The sequence below is a fragment of the Cuculus canorus genome, chromosome 5 (assembly GCF_017976375.1).
Source record: "Cuculus canorus isolate bCucCan1 chromosome 5, bCucCan1.pri, whole genome shotgun sequence".
Lineage (NCBI taxonomy): Eukaryota > Metazoa > Chordata > Aves > Cuculiformes > Cuculidae > Cuculus > Cuculus canorus.
Genome location: NC_071405.1, coordinates 12394467 through 12416227, shown reverse-complemented (window position 1 = coordinate 12416227; position 21761 = coordinate 12394467). Strand labels below are relative to the sequence as shown.

Below are 21761 nucleotides of genomic sequence, written 5' to 3'. Positions count from 1 at the left end.
AATTAGATATAGAATAGCTAAGAAATTATTAATTGCTATTATTTCCAATAACTCAAAAATGTGTCCTCACATGAGTTCTGAAGTCTTTGAAATCATGCAAGTATAACTGCATACAAATGCATCCAGGACTCCTGCTATTTTAGTACTCAGTTTGAAGACATATGAAGGTACTCCTCACTGGAAGAGAACTGTGTCAAGCAGATACTATAGCAGATAGGTTAGTCCATGCCTGAGGAGTCAGCAGGTGAGCGATATTAACGAGAATCGTGAGTGTTCCTAGAAGCTTGGTTCTGCAAAGTGTTAACATTCTGGGGCTGATCCAGACAAAGAGGTGACTAGAACTAATTATGTCACTTTGTGTCCTTGTCCAACGCTTGTAGACTGATCCAGTACTTCAATTATTTGAAGTTAGGCATGCGTTCAAGTGCTTTGTTAGATTTGGGCTATCCAGATGAGCTGAACAAGGAAATGCAATCCAAAATAAATAGAAGACAAATAAGCAGTATATATGCTTATGCCTTCTAATCAGTAGAGTTACTTTAAAGATCCCTCACAGAGATCACTAGAGTTCTCAGAAGTTTGAAAACAGTGCACTTCCACTATTAACCTGTAGCTAGTTGCCTACAATACAATATATTTTGTCTGGATGAATGTTATGATGCTTTAATATAGTTTAAAAAACAACTTTGAAATACCATTTTATGTAAAGATTTCTATTGCAGCCAGAGCTGCCAGTAGCAACCTATGTGTGTTTTGCCTTTTGCACTTCTCTTAATGTGGAGACATGGCAGAAGAGTCTCAGGGTTAATGCCTCTGCAAAGAAAAGGTAGATGCTGTGCCTGTTGTATGAGCTGCAGAAAATACATTAGCGTTTGTAACAAGTATAGCACTCCAGCATGCATGGATAATCATAGAATCGTAGCATAGTTTGGGTTGGAAGATCTTAAAGATCATCTAGTTCCAACCTCCCTGCCATGGGTAGGGACACATCACACTAGATCAGGCTGCCTAGTCTTGAATGCTGCAAAATAGAGGGAGACTCTGCATGCTCCCTGTACTCTTTGATCAATTTAGCATGCTTTTCATAATTATTTTTATAGTTAGTGTGTTTAAAGAAGAATGAATTAGCTTTTTTAATAAACAAAAAAAACCCCAAACCTATAATCCAAAGCCCAAGCTTTCATCTGAACAAATCTTAAGATACACTGTCTTTGAATAGGTTTCTTAGAGGTATTGGAGGTCAAAATTAGTCGCATATCTAGGACTCAGAACGTGGAGTACTCACCCTTTGCAGTCCAAGAGAAGTAATACTGTCTGTAGTTCCTCTGTTCCTAGATGTATATTTTATAAGTTCCCCTTTGTAGGTTTTAGGGCAGCAGATCCACATAGCTATGGTAGTTCAATTTATGGAAGCATTCTTGATGGAGATATTTGTAAATATGGTCCTCAAGCCTGAAGAGAAGACTGTAATACTTTAAGAAAACTTTTCTTGGCCAAATAATAAGAATGGTAAGGTTTTGTATGACTGCTTTTGTTAAGTGAACTTAAAGCTTAAGTTATGAACTCTTTGTTGGTAACATAGTGTTGTTGGATGATTATAGGATTTGGAACCAGTGAATATTCTGCATCTCTTCTATGATAAAGACTTCACCGGCAAGAAAAGGGTTTGCAACCAAGTGTGCCAGCATGCTAATGTGTGTTGTTTGTTTTAGGAGTTGTTGGGTTATACTGTTAATGTTCTGTGCTTGTGGATGCTGTAACTCTGCGTGTGTACACACAATATGTGACATGGACTTCTTTTGATGCAACTTATTGATTATAGAGTTTGATGAACAGGTTCCCTGAACAAAGGCATCTAATGTTTTAGTGGACCTAGACTTAAACAGAAACACTCCTCATCTCTCTTTTAGTATTGTTTTATTAAGTGTAAAAAAAAAAGGCCTCCATTTAAATGTTATGCTTACAAATGCTTACAACTATTTTATGCAAAGGGGCAAATGATTTTTTTTTACTTAATACTCAAGTTTATATAATTTCACATTACAAGGTGGAGGTATTTTGACCATTATTTCACAGTGACACATTTACAGAATGTTAAAATTAACATGTAGTTGCATCAGAATAAGGCTTTGTCCCATCTTTCACATTTGACTAAACAACTCATACTGTTGTTGAATATGTCTTGTTTTGAGGACTATAGAAGCATCCTGGTGTTATTACCATTGGATTAGCATCTTAAATTAATGGATTCTAGTAAATTATTAATGTTTAGATGATTAATACTGTACTATGCATAGATCTGCTGTATATGAAACATTCATTATTCTGAGACTTTCATAAGTGATAGTGCTGAATTGGGAGGCTGGGAGAACCGCTCCTTGATTTAAGTGTGTCATGGTATAACTGTTTGATGTAGAAGCAAGGGTGTGTTTGGGGTAAGTTGAACAGACTAAGTGTTGTTAAAGGAATATTAAAAGAAAATAGACTATTGTAGGATCAGAAGAAAAAGTATTGAAGGAGAAAATGAAACGCAATAGGAAGAAAAATCAACCTTTGAAAAACTTTCCCTAAATGTATGAATTCAGATGGCAATTGGAAGTCTGTGGTATTAAGTACTAAACCCCTTTGGAAAATCTGTTTTCTTCTAGTGAGCTAAAAATGCTTTAGAAGATGAAATCACATAGACTTTTTTGATTCAGATATGCTTGAGATTTTTAAAACCAGACGAATTTATGTTTAGAAGAAAAATTGACTCCAGTAATAATGGTTTGTAAAAATATTAGGAGCCAAGGCTTGGAACTTGGCCAGAAGTTTGGGTTTGTATCATGCTTGGGCATTCTGCTAATTTAAACAACAAACCAAACAAGCCACAAACCAAGCAAAAGCCTTCATGTTTGTTATTGTGAACACTTTTACTTTTATGTGCTCAGCAAACACATGGTCTCCACGTGAAGAGTGTGTGCTGTCTCCTCACAGCCCCAGGGGCTGATCGTTGCTGAGAGCAGAAGCTGTTCCTCTTCAGCTTTCTCTGCTTCTTCTGGTGGCATCCAGGCACTGGGGAGCGGAACCATGAAGGATGCAGAAATGTGATGAGCAGTACATAGGAATGAAATGCAGTACAAAGATGGAGAACAAGGGGTGAGTGATCAGGAGAAGGGGAACTGTAAAAGGAGAAAGAAGTTCTAGCCAGAGAGGAGCAGCAATAAAAGCTTGTTAGGACCTAAAAAAAAGAGTGGAAGTAGCTTGAAAAGCTGCAGGCAGTGAGGAGAGCAGATAGGAAACATTTGAAATTAATGAGGTAGAAATTGAAAGGATCTGTAACTGTCAAGTGCCCTAAAATAAGATGGACTTGTATGCACTATTTCTAAATCTTCACATTGCTTCCTTGTCAAGCAAATATTAGTGAGATTCTCTGGCAGTGTGGATATTTCCATTCATCTTATGCAGTAGAACTGTGTGGTGCATGTCTTCTGCATTTACAAATTGCTTCTTGGTTACAGTGGCCCACTTGGATGATTCACCTTGCTAAGTGAAACACTTGGACTGTCATTATGGCTGGATCTACTAGATTAGTCGAAGTATTTAACAGTTATGATACACCTGTCAGCTTTTCATGGTGTCACAGGCTATTTATTCCACTAAAATAGTTGTGTTGTTTTTAAGGTGGCCCTTGCTCTGCCAACATGTTGGATAGTATTTTGATGTTGCCAGTGAATGACATCAGAATAAGTGACTACAGCCCTATCACATAGTTCATATGCAGTGGTGGGGTCCATATAAAACTTTGCAATGGGACTGCTAGATGTGTCGGCTTTGTTTTCATACAAAATGTAGCATTAGGAAACTCAAGAGTTCCTTAGAGATCAGGCAGTGAATATTTTAAATAATACCTAGGTAAGTGTGCTGCTTTTTTTTTTTTATCTTGTTACCAATACCTTGATTCTTTGTGTAAGATAGGGAAAATAATACTACTTACCTCGTAGAAGTATTCGAGCCAAAATGAAGATTTCTCATTCTTTGAATTCTTCACAGCATATGGTAGCATTGTAGTGAAAATGAATTTCACTCTTAAGCATAGATTTTAAATGAAATGCAGTGAATTGTGTATGTGGCTGTAGGCAGAATTAAGGTGGCTTTCAAGAATATTTTTTCTGTGCTTAGTACCAAGCATCTAACTGTGTATACATTGCTACAAATACAGCAAATGTGTTGCTTAGAAAATGGCTGTTTGCCATCTAGTATAAGCTGGGATTAAGTAATTGGCCAGGTCAAAATGCTGAGGTTGTGTCAATTACTGAAGTGCAACTATGAATATGGATTATAGTAAGTAAATCAGAAAATGGTAGATGTAGTTCTCACGGGATACAAAAGAATGCCATGAGTACATTTCAACCTGTGCTTGTAACTAATCACTAGAGACTAATTTGCCTGTAGCCCTCAAATGCTATTAGTTATTACTGTATATATGTATACAATTAAAAATTTATGAAACTGTGTACATGTATGTAGTGTAATTAGACATGAACTGCAGTAGAGTCAGATTTTAAACTTAAATCTAAGTTTAAATTACAATACAGTAAGAATTTAAATGTGAATTTGGAGGATTTCTACAAATTTTCTTTTTAGTAGCATACTTATTTAAAATAATGAAATGAGTGATTTTGAAGCTTTATAGAGTCTCTGAAACAGATTTTGCCATCTCTTTTATGAGATAACTTCAAGTACTTTGAAAATATTAACTTCTATATGTAAAACTAAAAAAGGAAGGTTTTTCTTTCTGTTCTCTAGATGGAAAAAAGGGTAAAGGTAGGGGTTTTTTTTCAAAAGCTTAGAAGGCAGCCTTTTTCAAAGTGACTGAATATTGAGTTGCTTTCAATTATAGGGTAGCACCACACAAAAATTATCTCAAGATAAGTACTTAGAAATCAAGACACTTGGAAGTCGTACTTGTTGCAAAAGGCAGAGGTCTTAATTTGTTTGCTAAAGGTTATACTGAACATTTTGGACCAAGATAGGTGTGGAAAGGCAGTCTCATGTCTCACTGGCTTTGCTCTAATTCCTGACCAGTCTCTTGTGAGGTGGTAGCCTGTTAAGTAGATATACTTTTGGAAAAAATGGAAATTTTGGATTGAGCATCTAAATTAGTTCCAGTGGGTATTGTAGTATACAAAATAATATTTGCTTGTCTCTGACGTCCCGAAAACATATGCTGTTATAGTCCTCAGGAATGCTAACATTTTTTCATTAGAAGCACCGTGTCACCATCGTCTTTATCAGATGACCACGTGTTTGTTTTTGCAGTCATTGCCTGCATAGCTCTTCATCCTCTAATAATGACTTCACTATGTCACATTGTTCGATGTGAAATGCATGAAATGCATCTGGATTATGTTGAGTCAGATTTGCTACAGGACTTTGAATTTTGTTTGGGTAGAAGAGCTTTAAGCACTGACAAAAAACATTTTACCTTTTCTTAATCAAATCCTCTTCCAGTTCTATTTGTGGATCTTTTTTTCAAATAATATTACTTGAGCCTCTCTTTTTTTCCTTCCTTCCAAGTCATTCAGACGTGCTGATGTGTGAATTGCAATTCAGAAATATTGGACTCGCTTTGACTCTTCCAAAACAGGTTTATTCCACTCATAGTTTGGGAGATGCCTTATTTCTTAAAACTGGGTTTTATTTTAGGCTGTCGGAATTGCTATAAAACAAAAGCAGCAGAATACATTTCTAGGGTCATGAATGTAACACTTTATTAGTAATAAGTATTTTTAAAGGTAAATATTTCATAAATTTATTGTATTATGGCAAGGAATAATATGGAGAATAGCTGGATATCCAAGTTTGCATCTTTTATGTTCTTCATAACAGATGGCTGGTGCAGTGCATTTCAGTTTTCATGCTCTGCAGGTTTTGATTCTGGAAACGTATTTGGAAGAAATTAGAGGGGAAGAATGCATACATCTCCATGTGCTACATGTACAGTTGTAAAAGATGTTAGGATGAGCATTCATCTTGCACAAATTTCTGTACATTTCAAGACAGTGGAGCTGGAATTTTAAGTTGGAGAAGCTAAAGATCTGTCCCAGTAGACGTCAGTTTTTTAGAGATGTTTAAGTCTGTGGATTCTTGTTCTGGATCTCATACGCACAGTATAGGACAAAGTAATGACTTTCAAAGCTCTAACTAGACATTGAAATATCTTTTTCAGGTATGGTATTTTTTTCTTCATGCATTTGAGTTAGGTGAGTCTTTAGATAAGCAAAATGTTTATACAGCAGATGTCTTGACCTCATCTCATTAAAAATAAATCAATTTTGTTGCTTTTTCTTTTATTCTGATTTATATGTATATTCACACAATTATTTTTGTGTCAATTCCATCTGGAGTATAAGATTCAAATCTATCCATTAGTGTGGAAATTTCTAAAACCTGAACTTTATCCACAACACGAAGGTTTTTTTGCAATAGGATTTTATGGAGAAAAAAAAGATGACAATGTACATATAACTACTTTATTCTACATTTCCTCTGTTTTGACTTTTGAGAAGTTGATTATGTGAAGTGCCACAGGCTTTTCCTCATCTATTCATTTTGGGTTTTGCTTATGTGTTTTGCTAGACTGCCCTGAAGAATGTAACCTGTCTGAATCTGGGGGGGAAGAATTATCTTGGATTGTGGTGGTATTTCTTAATGAACAATTCATGCTGAGTTGCAGCTGCTTCTGAAGCTTAAAAGCTACTAATTTTATGTGGAATCTGAATTCCTTAAGTATTTCAGTTTCAGATTTTCTTCAAGAGTTGATGTATATCAAATTCAGGATAAAATTTCTAATGAGATATATCTTTGATAGCAAAATTTTATTATTTTTGTGATTATAGAGGCTAAGGAAAATAACAATCTAAAGGATAGGAATTCTCGTTGATAGAAAGAAAAGTATTGCTTTAATATTATTAATCTATTTTTTACATTCTGCTAATGCTAGTGTTCTGCCAGAGCTCTTGGTTATTTTTGAATAGTTATGAACTGCTTGCAGATAACCAAATAGCCAAAATAATTACTCAGTGATTTAGATTTAGAATGATATTTTCAAAGAAACAAAAGAATAATTAAATGGGAACTTCCCAAATCATCTGCACTCTGAGAACCGCTCCTCAATCCCATTCTTTTTCTTCCAGTAAAACTCCAACGCAAGCCAAAGAAAACCAAATTTTATCTGAGTCAAGATTTACAGATGTTGATGATTAGGTTCCATTCATCGCTAAGATCTTTAAAATAGCTTTTATTTATGAATGTTTTCTGCCTTCATTTTGCTTTTCCAGTTCTCCACAAGCAGCCAAGAGAAGTGTGCCTTTGTTTGCTGGAACTTGGAAGGATTGCAGCAAGGTAGGTGAAAATATTTCAAGAATGAAGAAATATTTACATTCTTGGCAGCAGTGGCTGCTGAGAGACTTACTAAATCAGCACATCTCAAGCTAACTTTTATGCTCATAAGGTTCAAGGAGAATGTCTATCTTGATGTCACTCAAGAATATCTTTTGGACAGTGATTAAGAAATATACTAAAATCTCAGTACCATCACCTCAATGAACGTATTGCCTGTCCTCATATTAGGAGGGGAAAAATGTTGAGGTTTCTTTTTCCTAAATATTTTTTTGAGCTGTTTCTCCTTCTAACAGTCAGATCTCTCTATAAACAACTGAGAATTCATTAAATAGTGATAAGAGATTTATCATCAGATGACCTAAATATTATCTAAGCAACAGTGACTGATCTCATTTATTTAAATAAACTTAGCTCTGATTTTTTACCAAGAAAAGCAAGATAAGAATGTAATTAATAGTCTGTTCCATTACTGTCAGATGTTTCTAGCCAGACTGGACCCTCAAAATACTGTATTGTTATATTTGCTATCAAGCCAGTGGTGACTTTTGTTAGACAGTCAAAATGATGGGAATTAGAATTTGATTTTCTCCCCTCTTTTTTAATGCAGTTTTTAACAGATGTGGTGTGTAATGTTTGCTACAAAATATGTTTGTAGTACTACTGCTGCCCAGTATTGAGTGTAAATTAGAGTTGCATTTACCCATGTGTATCAAACTGGAGTGCTTTGCTATTCAATTAGTTTAATTCAAGAAAACTTCCTTGTGGTTACAATCAATGTGAGGAAGAACCCTTTTTACTGATAGCTTAAGAAGTAATATTTTCATGTAACAATTGCATTATTGACATTCATATTTTCTGAAACCAACTCACATGGGAAGCTGCTTAACTAAATTTGTCTAAGTTAGGTTTCAGAAAAGCGCCTGTCATCAGTAGAAATTTGCACTGGAATAGTATTACTCAGAAAAAGATTTCCAGTTTGTAGGAGTTTTCTTATACCTCTAAAATGTGGATTCAGTCCAACAGGGCCTCCATAAAATAATTTTAATTAAACTTCCCATGAATAAGTAAGTCTTCTGATCTCTAGGTGCTCAATGAAATTCATTTTCGCGAGTCTTAATCTACCTGAGCAAACAAACTGTGCTTTCAAGATCCCCAGCTTGGAGATAGATGTTCTAGCATTCAAAGACCCTGTGCCCAGGCTGTAGCTGCCAGGAAAGCCTGCTCCAGCTTGACAGTATCCTGCTTCCTCAGGGAGTGCAGGTCAGTGGTTAGACAGGTTTGGATGCTGCTAAAGTAGGTCAAGTAAGATTTCTCCCATTTTTCAATCAAATTTGGTTTCTCAACAGACCTACAACATAATTAAGATGAAATCTTACCCTTCATTTTTGTCTTGAGCTTTGGTGTCTCAGATATTCTCTGTTTCAGGCATGAAAACAAATACCAGACCAATAGATGAACGATGTTTTCATTTATTATGCATATCTATCCCTTTGCCTTTAAACTATTTTTATTTATAATACATGTGTGCTACCACATATTATTACTGCAATTTATCATATTATTAATGCAAGCTATGTATTATATTACTATATTTTATTTTTATTTATCGCTTAGGAGTCCACTAAAATATGTCTGCGTACTTGTTCCTGCTCTAATATCTCTTATGAAACAAACAAAAACCTATTTATAAGCTCCCAGGGTGCACAAAAAACTGTCAAAGGGGAGCATCAGGTTAATATAACTGAAAAACAAATATGTGATGTCAGATTTGCCTGAGGTGTGATAAACTAGAACTATATGGAAAAGGAGAATAGACAGTTTCCTCCACTAAGCATAAGAAAGTGCACATTATCTGACATTGTTGCTGTGCTGCTTTATGCAGGAGGGAAGTCAGATGCATGCTGGCTTTATAAAGCAGGCTGGGTCTGTTGACAGTCTTGGGGTGTGCTTTTCTGAACAGAAGCCACAAAGATCTTTGAAAAGGTGCCTCGGTATGTTTTTAAAGAGTAAGAGACACTGAATAACTTCTTACTTTTTCTCTCCCTTTTCTGTTTTAGAAGCAGAAAGAGGTGTTCAAAGTGGTTTATTCATCACAAGGAGCCAGTTCCTGGCCCAGCTAAAATACTGTTAGTCTTCAGGGTCCCATCAGGCAACCTAGGTCTTTCTTCTTAATGAAAATAGGCTTTGAACTGAGACATAAGTGAGAAGGAATGGGAATTGTGTGAGGCGGAGATAGAATTGAGCTCTGTTCTGCTAAACCTGAATCCATTCATCAGATACTTTATGGATGAGAGGAGGCAGTTGATAATTGCCTGTGCTTTAGCAATGCTTTTAGTGTATTCTCCCATACTGTCCCTGTAGAGTTGGACTGGATGGATAGACTACACAGTGAGTGGAAAACTAGTATGACCATTTGCCTCAAAGAGTGGCAGTTCAAAGCACAGGTACTAATAAAAATAGAATACCCTGATAAACTATCTTGCATTTCAGTTGTTTATGAATCATTTATGTTATCGCAGGGGGGTTGGAACTAAGTGATCTTTAAGGTCCCTTCCAACGCGAACTATTCTCTGATTCTATTCTAGGATTGTATGAAAACACAGTTCTGTGGTAATCTGTGTAATTTCTAAACTTGAAATGGGGCATTTCATGCCTACGGGATGAACTGAGCATTGACAAGTCACAGGGCTGCTGCAGTGGGTGGCACAGGTCCAACATTCTCCCAATATATTTTAAAGTCAGAGTGAATCGTTTAAACTAAACTGAAGTGAGAACAGAATCGATCACTGCATAATCCATGTAAACTTTGTAATGAAGACTTCATGGAAAATGTAATTATTTGCAAATAGATACGTATGTGCTGTCTATGTATGTGTTTAAAGAGAGGTTGTACAATGGATAGCAGCTAAAATACCTTTCCTGCAGAAAGAATGAAGTTCTTGGGTAACTATTAAACTCTAGGGGGTTAAACAACCCCCAGAGCTCTTTAGAAATTACTGTTGAGCAATTTCAAGATCTTTCTGCTATTGTATTCAGTTTTTCCTTGGTAAAAATAGGAAATGGCGCTCTAAGAAATCTGTTGGGGATCATGTTACAGTCCAATGCTACTTCATTTGTAGTTATGAGAAGGCAGGCTAGAAAAAGGCAGAAAAGGAAATTTCCAGCATACCTTCCAGACCAGAATTTGCACCTCTACCCCTCCCAGAAAAGATGTGATTTTTACTGTTTCAGCTTTCCATCAACTTTGCTTCAGGTTGTTACAGTATGTGGGAAAAAAAAATGTGTATAAGTGTGTTTGTTCATTTTATTTTTCAACTCATCACCAAAGGAATTCAGAGTATTGGAAAGACAGGAAACTTTAAAAGTCTGCAACAATGGCAAAAGTTGGAGATTATGAAAAGCAATAGAAGTAAAGAGGCTGCATTGCTTAGAGTGCAAGAGTTTTATTTGATGAGTAAGGCTGAATGCAGGTGTAGGCTTAGAGTCTAGCGGGAATTTAATGATTTACAGCCTGTCAGCATCTGCAGACAGACAGGAAGTAAATGGATTGTATATAAGTGCTTACTTCAATGTTGGAAGACTTTTCATTAGGCAGACTGCACCGGTTAGAAGCCGACACAAGCACAGATTTGGTTCTCAGTTTTCTTTATATTAATTTACTAGGCAGCAGTGAGACTAAATTAAAAGTTATCGTAAAAATACAAGAGACAATATGTGTGCTTACGCCCTTTCTCTGTACCCTTTTAATATTATGATGGCGTTTAGCTTAGCTTTTCATAGTATATTTGTTACTGTTCAATGTTTTGGTGTCCAGATCTTTACCTAGGTAAGTCAGCATAGTTCTGTATCTGGGCTATAGACTTTTCTACTACAGAAGAAAATACAGTGTAATTTATGCAAATAGTTTGTTACAAGAAGCCTGCCTGGCATGGTAACTTTTCCAAGCTGAAATCCTTCTCTGAAAAAGAGGATCTTTCTGGTTTTCAGGTTTTTATTCACTGTTGGGGGTGGGGGGGGAAGCACAGAACGGAATTATCAGTGATAAAGAAAATGGGATGAGCTTTTAGACTTCTTGACATCTGTCCAAGCTCTGCTGCTTGCTGTGAGATACCGACTTAACCACTTGCCATAAAGCTTTCAAAAGCAGTCATTGTTTTAAAGAGCTTTGCTCTCCAAGTGCTGTGTTTGAGATGCTCTGTGCCAAACTTGCGTCTATTCTGCTTTAGTTGGAGCTACAAGTGTTTTGCCACTGCAAACAGAGATCTGAACGTTGGCTTTCAAAAGTCAGTTAGAAAAAGCATTAGCCACTTCTGAAAAAATATTGACCGTGTCTCAATTAATTTATCTATAAATTTAGTGCAATAGTTGAGACCAGGATAACCTTTAATCTCTTTGCATATGGATTTATTTGAAAAATGCTATTAATAACACAAAATATAAGTTATCAAGTCATTTGAAAGGACGCTGTTTGGAAAAAAATAAAAGCCAAAGAATAAAAAAGTCAATGTACTGAGCTTGAATCAGTTCTACGTGGTATAGCAGTTTTTGAGGCCTAATGTTGTTCACAAATTAGTCATCGACCAACATATATGTTATCGAACAAAGAAGCTGGAAAAAAATCTGTATTTCCTGTAAATTTGAACACCTGAGAGATTTCATCTAAATTTTTTTGTACTAATATTGATTGATGGCATTAATGATTGACATATTTTATGCATGTTTGCTGCTGCATGTAGGTTTCTATTATTGCACAGTAGTGCAATACAGAAGTATAAATTCTTTCCACATTTCCAAATATTCCAAATACTTCCAAATATTTAATACTTTATAAGGACTGGTAATTTGTTTACATGTTTCCAAAAGGTTTGGAGTGGAGCCTCCTGGATTAATAAAGTTGGAAAAAGAGATTGAACAAGAGGAAACACTTTCAGCCCCCCTTCCATCTCCTTCGCCGTCACCATCAAAATCTCCTGGGAAGAAGAGCACGGGGAAACTGTTGGATGATGCTGTAAGTTGTGGGAGGAAGCTTCTTCCTATCTGAACCGTTCTGGTATGCGTTTACTTGCAAAGCACACAGAAGCCAGAGTTTAACATCTCACTATATCTTAAAGATTTGCAGACTGATAGAGTTAATTTAACCACAATTATTTATGCCTGAAGTTTGGAAAAAATGTGGCACTGTGTTGATCTGTCCTTTAGCCTAGCTTTGTGCTTAGGGCCAAGTTCCCTTCTTAGTACTCTGTTTTCTTTTCTCTTTGCTTCTTATTCAGCAACTCCCACTTAAGTGTTTTGTCTGAGAAAGAACTGAGTCAGGACTAGAAGATTTGGCCGATACTGATTTGTAGAGATTGTTAACAAACACTTCTAAGTTATCTCAGCCTAATTTTTATGCTGCTGTTCGCATGTTTATCATGTGGTAAGAAAGCAAGCACTTTTTTTTCTCATTGTTAGAGAGAAAGTGTTTTCCTTTGAATTTCATTAAACTCTGCAATATACTGTATTCATTCATTTCTCTGTTACAAACCCTAAAAGGGGTTCATTTGAAACAGCTGGAATCAGATGAAAAGGACACATTTTGAGACGATGAAGGGGTTAAACTTGAAAAGTACAAATATATTCTATAAAAAGAAGGAGTTACTATGGCAACTGCTATATTACAAGGTAGATGTGCCACCTGGGAGTTACAAAGCACTTGAAAAATCCTTGTGCCACTTTTTTTTGTTACAAAGAGCAGATGGAATATAATGTTCATTTGTTTTATCAAAATACTTTGTACTATTTGATGCAAATAATTACATTTAACATTTTTTATTTCGTATTTCTTTCTTAACTTTGCAAAAGCACTCGTTTATGTTTCAACAGAACTGACAAAGAACAAGTACGTATGGAAGGAGAGTGGTGACTATGTATCTTGCAGGAACAGAACAGAGTAGGAAGGTTGTCTCCAGCCACCTCCTTTAATTTAGAAAGCAGTAGGGATAGAAACGGAATGGAATTCATCCAGCTAGATTCCTGACCCGCTCTGCCCCAGACACTCACACTGTAAAAGAGCAGCAGTGCTCATATAGTCCAGACACAAAATAAAATAGGATATAATTCTTCCCTCTGCTTCCTTATTAGATTTCCAAATTCCATTCAATAATAATTCTGTGTCCTTCGGGATAGTAAGGTAATAGAAGCCTCAACAGCAGGATCAGCAGTGAAGGTCTCATTATCCTCTGTTTTACACCAGTATAAATCTGTTTGCTTTCATTCTCCACAGGCCTAAGATAGCTCTATTTTGCTTACACGGTTTAAAACAACCTTGAGACTGTTAGGGCCAGCTGCTCTAGGTTTTTTCCTTGCTTAGATGAACACTGGTAGATGCAGCTATTAAGACATAGTTCATACTGTCCATTTTCAGCTTCGAATTACAAGAGTGTCTCCAGAGGTGATAAGTGCCAGAAATCATTGATTGTAGGGCAGCACTAAGAGAGCCAGTACCAGATAGTCCTCTAAGCACAATCCCAGTCTTGATACCACATTCCAAGAGATACAGAAATGCCTCTTTTGGATCTTTAGCAACCTGCGCTTGGATTTAAGTAATCATCCACTGACTCCATATATGTTATTCCGGTGGTACACTGACTATATAAACAGTATGATTCTCCAGAAATGGAGGCCAACACTCACACATTTGTTGATTAAAAATCGCTGCAATAACTAATCTTTAAATAATTCAGGAATTGTTCATTCAATCTGAGAACAGCTCATCTAATACTTGAGAAACACTTCTTGTGTGTAAGCTACAGGTAGAGTTCCTCTGCTAAGTGCTATTTTAAAATGAATCTTTTTTAAAAAAAATATCATGCCCTGGAATATTCCGAGAATATTCTTTCCTGGACTTCAGACTGTTTTTACAGACATTAGTTTACAAAATGGATTTGAAAAGGTCTTTGGAACATTATTTGCAGTGGAAAAAAACTCTAGGAAGTTTCTCTGGCATTTTGCGTTGTTTGATACTGACATACTAGGTCAGCATTCATCAAAGAAAACTGCAGTGTATGAAAATGCCGCACTTGTTATTCCTGTTCCTATGCAGTAGTGTGATTTGAATGCCAAATAAGAGTTTCTCAACCAGATCTGCTCTTTTGGCATTGATGGCTGTGCTACTTTCAGATCACTGAAGAGTACAAAATATATTTCTGCTGAGCATTAATGCCATTGGTAGCACATGCAAGGCCAAGTTTTCACAAAAGGCTGAAGGCAAGACGATGCAGCTGATAAAAAGCTGGGAAGTATTTTCATCTGTCTTTTCTCAGTCCTAAATGTTGGCAATGATAAAGCGGAGTACTCTTGAGGCCCCTTTAAATTGCTCTTGATTGCATTAATGCCCTCAGGTGGGGATCATCAAAGGGTAGTTAGGAATACTGGGGATTATCTTTGGAGGGGATTTGTGATCCTGTCACAGTATTCTCTGTATAGCTTTTTTTTTTTAAGGTTAAGGGCACTATTTGAAAGTGCCAAGTGAAGATACTGGGTAGGGCCTTTTACTGATAAGCAATATGTTTCTGTATTATATTTATTTAGAAGGGGAAGTATGTCGTTATGGCATCTTTATTTTGCCTGTCAGCTGTATTAGTACTCTGACAGTTGATCTGATTCACTGTAAAATACTGAGAACACATCTACGGAAGTTTGATACTGAGTTCAAATTAACAAACTGTTTGACTTTAACAGTGCAAATTCTGTGTTGAACTGTGTGACACCGGTCTTTATTTTTACCTCATCACAGCTGTAAAATCCTTCTTAACGATGAAAGCACCATCGTCTGGGTTTACACATATATTAAGAAAAACTAAGAAAATATCAGTGCGGGCTTAGATTATATGTTATGGCAAATATCGTGAATGTTTTTTACACATGTTCTTTTAAACAGTTTCTATTAATGTAAATTCCGTGTTTTTCAGGTTAAACACATTTCTGAAGACCCACCTTGTAAGTGCCCTAATAAGTTTTGTGTGGAGCGTCTTTCACAAGGAAGATACAGAGTTGGAGAAAAGATTCTCTTTATCAGGGTAAAGTGGTTTTTTTTGGTTTTTTTGAGGTTTTTTTTTGTAGCGAATTTCTAGTATCTGCTACCTTCTACTTTGCCAAAGAGGTCACTGATTAACAGGGGAAGATATTTTCTTATTAACCAGCACTGATTAATTTTTATGAATAAACTGCAGTGGGTTGACTGACTCAAGAAATTATTAGCATCTGGTAGATATTCCTAACTTTAGGTCATTGAATTTGCTCTGTCTTTGATCGATGGCAACCAAAAGTCTTCACAGAGATGAAGACTTTCAGTTTGGTTTGAAAAAACATCCAATTCACTGAAACTGCCATTCTCAAACTTTGCTTTGACTGATAGTATTTGACAGGTCAGGAAACGGATCAAAGGCTTTATAATCTTTGAATTGCCAAATCATGACTAAGACATTCTGCTAAAGTAGGGTGAGCAAAACATTAATGTCCATAGTACCTCATTTGATGAACAGATCTTTCCAAACCCAGCTTTGTATTTCAGACTTTGTATGTAGTATATAAACTCCTGTAGCACAAAGTTAATTGGTAATAAATTTTTGCTCTTATTAATACATGGCTGAATTTAGCACAAATATACTGTCTGAACTTAGGGTAATAATAATGAAAAAATGCAAATTGTATTGTTCTATACTTGTAGGTTAAGAATCTGATTCATGTCGTTTCTTTCCTTCTCCACATATACTATCCTTGAATAATGACTTGCCAAAATGATAGCTCTTGCTCTCAAATAACTGTTATGCCTATTTTGCTCATAGCACACAACTGTGACCTAATAAAACCAAAGATTTAGCACTTGTGAGAACACAAGAAGTCAGACGGACTCCTTCCCATCTGTAGAAGTCAAGTTGCTAGTTCAGCAAAACACCAGAGTGCTTATTCTGTCATAAATTTCTATGTAAGTTACAATGAAATCAAATTTAGATAAGGATTTAGGTTTTCTCACATGTATAAAGTTGAGAACATATTTAAGTGCTGTGCTGAATAGGGATTGAGAACTCCCAATCAATTCAGTAATAACTTAGAAAGAAGAAGAAACACAGGATCTGTCACAGATAGTTTGAGATTTTAATATGTTAGTATAAGGAATTAATAGCTTTTCTGTTTCGTGGCCAGTGAGACTTCTTTTAATTCTGCAGTATTTTTAGGTACCAGCTTTGTTACTTGCTTCAAATGACTTTGGGTAAGGTAATGTCCATTAACCAAAGATTCGAGTACTCTGGCAGTTTAACACATCTGTTTTCTTCCTTTTGATTTTAATTTCAAATAACAATATCAAAGTAGTTTTAATCTAGGTTTGATAAACTAAGTTTTTCTGCCAGAATGGTGAGTGTCAAATTCCCTTTTGCTGGCTTCTTTATTGTGCAATCTACTCCAAGTCAGATTTCATTCCAAGTTTGCAAACAAAACACCCTTTTCATATCACGCTACTGCATTCCAAGTTGAATTGTGCCAAAAAAATAATAGTAATATAGATTAGACATTAAACTACAACATTAGAGATCATTCCTACAACACTGATATCAGTGGAAACTTGCCATGAACTTCAGCGGGAGCAAGCCCATATTCCTGTGTTTAAATGTCAGTTGTTTTTTGGTCTTGGTTAGTTGGAACCACATTTTGGAGTGCTTCACTGGATTACAGTAAGTTTTAATTCTTCATTTTACATAGTCGTATTGTGTACGTAACTAGATTTATTACCCTTTCTTTGGAATCCTTTGGATGCTTGTGAGAAAACACATTTGAGATGCATAGCTGACTTAATTTTTGTTGATATTTGGCACCCTATTTGATGCCGCTGAGACAGTTCCTCCTACGTTATGCATTCTTTAAACAGCATGACACAGCCAGATATATGCCACTTGTTTATAACCCAACATGTTCTACTTGAATAGAGATCAAAAGTTTTGCGGTTTGTGTTGGCTTAGTATAGCCATTACTGTCTCTATTAGCTTTCTCCAGTAAACTATACAGAACTTAAAACGCGTACAATGTCAGTGATGTTACAAGTATGCTATGTGATAAAATATTACAAATACTAGGTTTAAATTGAACTTAACACCTGTCAATTGATGGCTAAATGATATTTTTTTCCAGAAAATATTTAATAATATCATATACATAATGAATTTGTTTTATTCTAGTTCTGCAAGTTTTGTTACAAAGGAAAAAAGATGAAAAAGTGTCCAAGTCCCTTTTTTTGTTAATTTATATCTGTATATGAAAGAAGTGAAAAAGGAACAGCAAAGAAAAATAAAACCTGGCAGAACACAGAATTCATGCAAAGAAAAAAAATAGCACAAGAAACACTTGTGTCATTCTAAAGTAATTTTAAGGAAAAAAAAGGTGGGATATGTAGTAAGACACAGAGAGGACAGCCTTTCAAAATTTCTGTTTTATCATAATAACTTCTTAAGGTAATAGTGTTAGTAAAATTACTTGAATAAAGATTAGGCTCTTTTTAACATGGAAAAATATTTAAATTTGAGGTGAAAAGGAACCATGGGAATAATGAAGCAATGGAAATGATAGAAATCCATGAAAACATAAAGATACTTACTTCTGCTGCTAAAAGTGCGTGTCACAAATGTTGTTCTTCACTCATAAAGTAGTTCCGTAATGCATAAACTGAACATGATTACCATAATGCTGTAGTGGCTTAGATGCTAAAAATTTACTTTCAATAAAAAATTATCTGCTTATGAATTCTTTTTCCTTCATGCTATATAGGAATGAAAGAGTCTAAATTCCACTTACTCAAAAGTGAGGGAAGATAGGTTTTACAAGGAAGGATTATGTTAATGACTTGAAATAAATTAAATTATTAGCTTATTTAAAACTGAAACATTAGTTTGGAATTAGTGTGCTCTCTGTATGTGTGCCATATACAGTCAATTATTATTTCCTATTCACTCTTGGATCCTGCCATTATGCCATGAAGTGATTTAGGGAACAAGCCTTAGTCTTGCCAGGCAGAACTGAATTAGTAAGCCTAATCTTAAAAATAAGGAATCACAAGTCATGAAAGTTTACCTTGCACAAATGCGTATAACTTCAAAAAATGTCACACGGTTTGAAGCCTTCTTGCAGAAGGCAGTAAAGGAGTTATTTAGATTAATAGACATTTTTATAGTAAGAAACGCATTAGAACCTTAGAATATTTAAACTATTTCAGTGGCAAATATTCTTATTCCAAGTTGCCTTGTTTATTACATTGTATATGCATAAGGATGTACACCTCACATGAACGAGTAAACTATGTCCTGTTGGTCCATACTCATATCAACATTCAAATTGTTGGGTTCTGCACAATGGAAAAAATATTTCTGTGTAAAACTGGAGTCAGTTTAGATGGTATAGTGGGTCCTGGCTTTAAAGCCTGTGATTTTTCCTGTGACTTATAGGTGTTTTCTGACTTGCAGACCAGATGATAAGCATGTGATTGCTCTTACTCTTTTTGACCTTGTACTTTTAATCACTACTATCATTTAACATTATTTTGCTGTAGTAATAATAAAATGTTAGTTTAATACTAGCTTCCTCTAAATCCCAGGAAAAGAAAGGCATTATTTGTCTGCTGCAGGCAGGCATGGTTTCTGTGTAGAAACTTTATTTTGAGATTCACTATCAAAATGTGAGTGTATATGTGTGTAATTTATGTCTATATACTCAAAATCACTCTGCAGACAGTTTGATGGGTGCTGTTGCCTCTACCTGATGAGAGAAATGTACTTGTGTGTAAATATGAAAGTGCGCTTTACCTCCATACCAGCCAGATAGGGATAATAGGCTATCGAAGAACTAGAATAAGGAGGAATGGAAAGTGGATTAGATTGATTATACAGTTCTGAAGACTCATATGTCTTATGCTGCATTTCCAACCCAAATACATAAGTCATAGTCATAGCTTTTGCTTGGTGTACTCTTGCATTTTGGCTTTTTCTTTGGCATTATTTGTCTGGCGTTTGTCTTACTTATTCCAAGGTTTTTAACAGTTGTTCTTCTTTTCCCAGGTCCATTCACTTCTAGTCTACAAAATAATATACATTTTTAGCACTGAAATTCCTCCCCTAGAGCTTTATTTATATCAAATAACTTTCAGGGTTGTTTAAAATGTCAAAAAACATAGCAAATCAGGAGTTTTAATTGAACTAACTCCATGTAGCGGCATGCCTGGGAGTCATCTTGCAAGTGAATTCTGAAAACACATCTTGGGCCTCAGGACAGTGGTGGTTATTGGCCTTTTCTTTGGGCTTCTAAACTTGGTCTCCTTATAGACAAACATACTAATTCCCAGCTTTACACTGCAAAATACCCAAGGAGAGACATGTCTGAAGTCCATCCCTCATATATATCCTAGATGTATGAGACCTTCTGGCAGTGGGTGACTGGTCAGTTTTTCAGTCTTACTTATGCTAGTAAAGGTGGAATTCTTCTCAACCTTGTCAAGTTTTGTGAGTTTTCTGTCTTTTCAAAAAAGTCCTTAAGAGGTTGGTAAAATTCAGTCTGCAAGCCTCCAGAGCTCTTGGACAACTAGTGACACTGAGCATGTCAGTGGGGTGACTGAAGTCCAGTGCTGCCTGTAGGACAGTTGGGAAATCTCTTTTTCTTCTATATTCTGCTATTAATCTGTTGAGTGACATTAGGCAGACCTCCTGCACTCCCCAAACTTAATTTACAGCTTACTGCTTCTTATAGTTACACTTCACCTCCTGCTTCTCTCTTTTTCGCTCTTCCTGCCTTAGGCCTCTCTTATTGAGGCTTAGCAGCCTTTGTGGAGCCAGAAGCCCATGGACATCTGTCTCTCTGTTTATTTTGTACTTCATGATGCTGTTTGCACTGAACACAAGAGTAGCTGCGGTTCCTGTTTATGGTTCTGTGAAGACATTACATTTCTAGTTAAATGTTTGATAGACTTTCACAGAGGATTAGCCAAATGCATAAAATACTAGAAATTCCATAGTTATTTTTCCCCTCTTAATTTCATTTCCTATATTTTTTCCTCTAGGTTGTTTCTTTTGCATGGCCATTTGCGTTAGTTTATTATCTAGAACTTGTGTGTTGAGGATAGCTTAGGATGCATATTGTGAGCAAAAATACTTTGAAAGGATTCATTGTAAACCTCTTTACAAAAAAAGAGGTGCATAAGTCAAATTGTTAGCTGCTAATTTAATGGAAAACTTATGGAATTGCTCCTTCTTACTTTCACCCAAATGATATTCTTGTCAGTCTTGGTTGACAATATTTTGGCAGAACATATATCTTCAATCCAATATTCTGATTCAGTGGAATTGACAGGCAATGCAGTAGCTTAGCACTTTTTCTCACTGTGGACAGTTAAATATTGTGTTTTCTTTAATTCCCAGTGTTTCCCCTTATGCAATATTTCTCAATGAGGACTCCACTTGAATGTTTGAAATATCTTTTGCAAATTATATTGTGATTTTCTAGGCTATAATACATCTTCAAGAAGTGTCACTGTCACATTCTAGTTCTTGAAATGACTAATACACCTTCAGCAAGTTCCTGCCAAGGTATTTATAATTGAGGATCCTAGAGTTGAAGGTATAATAAAATTATAAATATTAAAATTATAAAATATAAAATAAAAAATAAAATAATAAAATTCCCTGTAGTCAGTGAAAAGAGAAATCTCCCTTAGGAAGTGACTCAGAACAGGAGGCCAGGGTAAGGTATTCTGAAGCTATATGGGTCATATCTTTAAAAGCACCACCTAAATATTCTTTCCTTGGTGATGTGATTCAGGCTTAGGAAGCCTTTGGTGAGCACATAATGCAGCCACTGCCTGCAAAAGCTGAAGATGGCAAAGCAAAGCCTGCCTGGATGCCAGTTTCCTCTCTGGCAGGGAGATGCCAAGCTAAAATTGCCCTGTACGCCAGTATCAGCAATGTTTTCTGTCTGGTGACTAAGTATACAAACATTTTTTTCAATATTCTAGAGGTAAATAAAGATGAGTAACAAAGCTAGATAAATATACATGTTATGTATTATGAATGTCATTACTGCAGGCTTTTCTTTCCGCCCCCAGAATGTTTCGAATACAAAAATAGACCAAATTATGTAACTCCCCTCCTGCTCCCCCCCCACTTTTCTTTTATTTTCTCCTGCTCCTTTAACTCCTTTTATGTGAAAGGTAGTGGATCAGCATCTGCATATGTAAGAGCACAGATTGATAATCCATTTCAGTGTTACTCTATAGCTATCTTTATAGTTCATTATTGACAGCTGCAGAACGGGTCCCACAAGATTCTACTGAAAGTGTTAATGGCAGAAAATGCTTCCTTTTT

The 21761-nt window shown here is 35.8% G+C and overlaps 1 protein-coding gene across 5 annotated transcripts in view; it reads left to right on the top strand.

The window, feature by feature from the left end:
- The window catches only part of GAS2 (growth arrest specific 2), a 98520-nt gene that overhangs the window by 42694 nt on the left and 34065 nt on the right, over positions 1-21761 (top strand). For all 5 annotated transcript variants that reach the window (XM_054068887.1, XM_054068886.1, XM_054068884.1 and 2 more), the window contains exons 5-7: positions 7323-7386; positions 12250-12394; positions 15336-15443. In XM_054068887.1, the coding sequence (XP_053924862.1) occupies positions 7323-7386; positions 12250-12394; positions 15336-15443 (317 nt within the window). The remainder of the gene's footprint in view (positions 1-7322; positions 7387-12249; positions 12395-15335; positions 15444-21761) is intronic.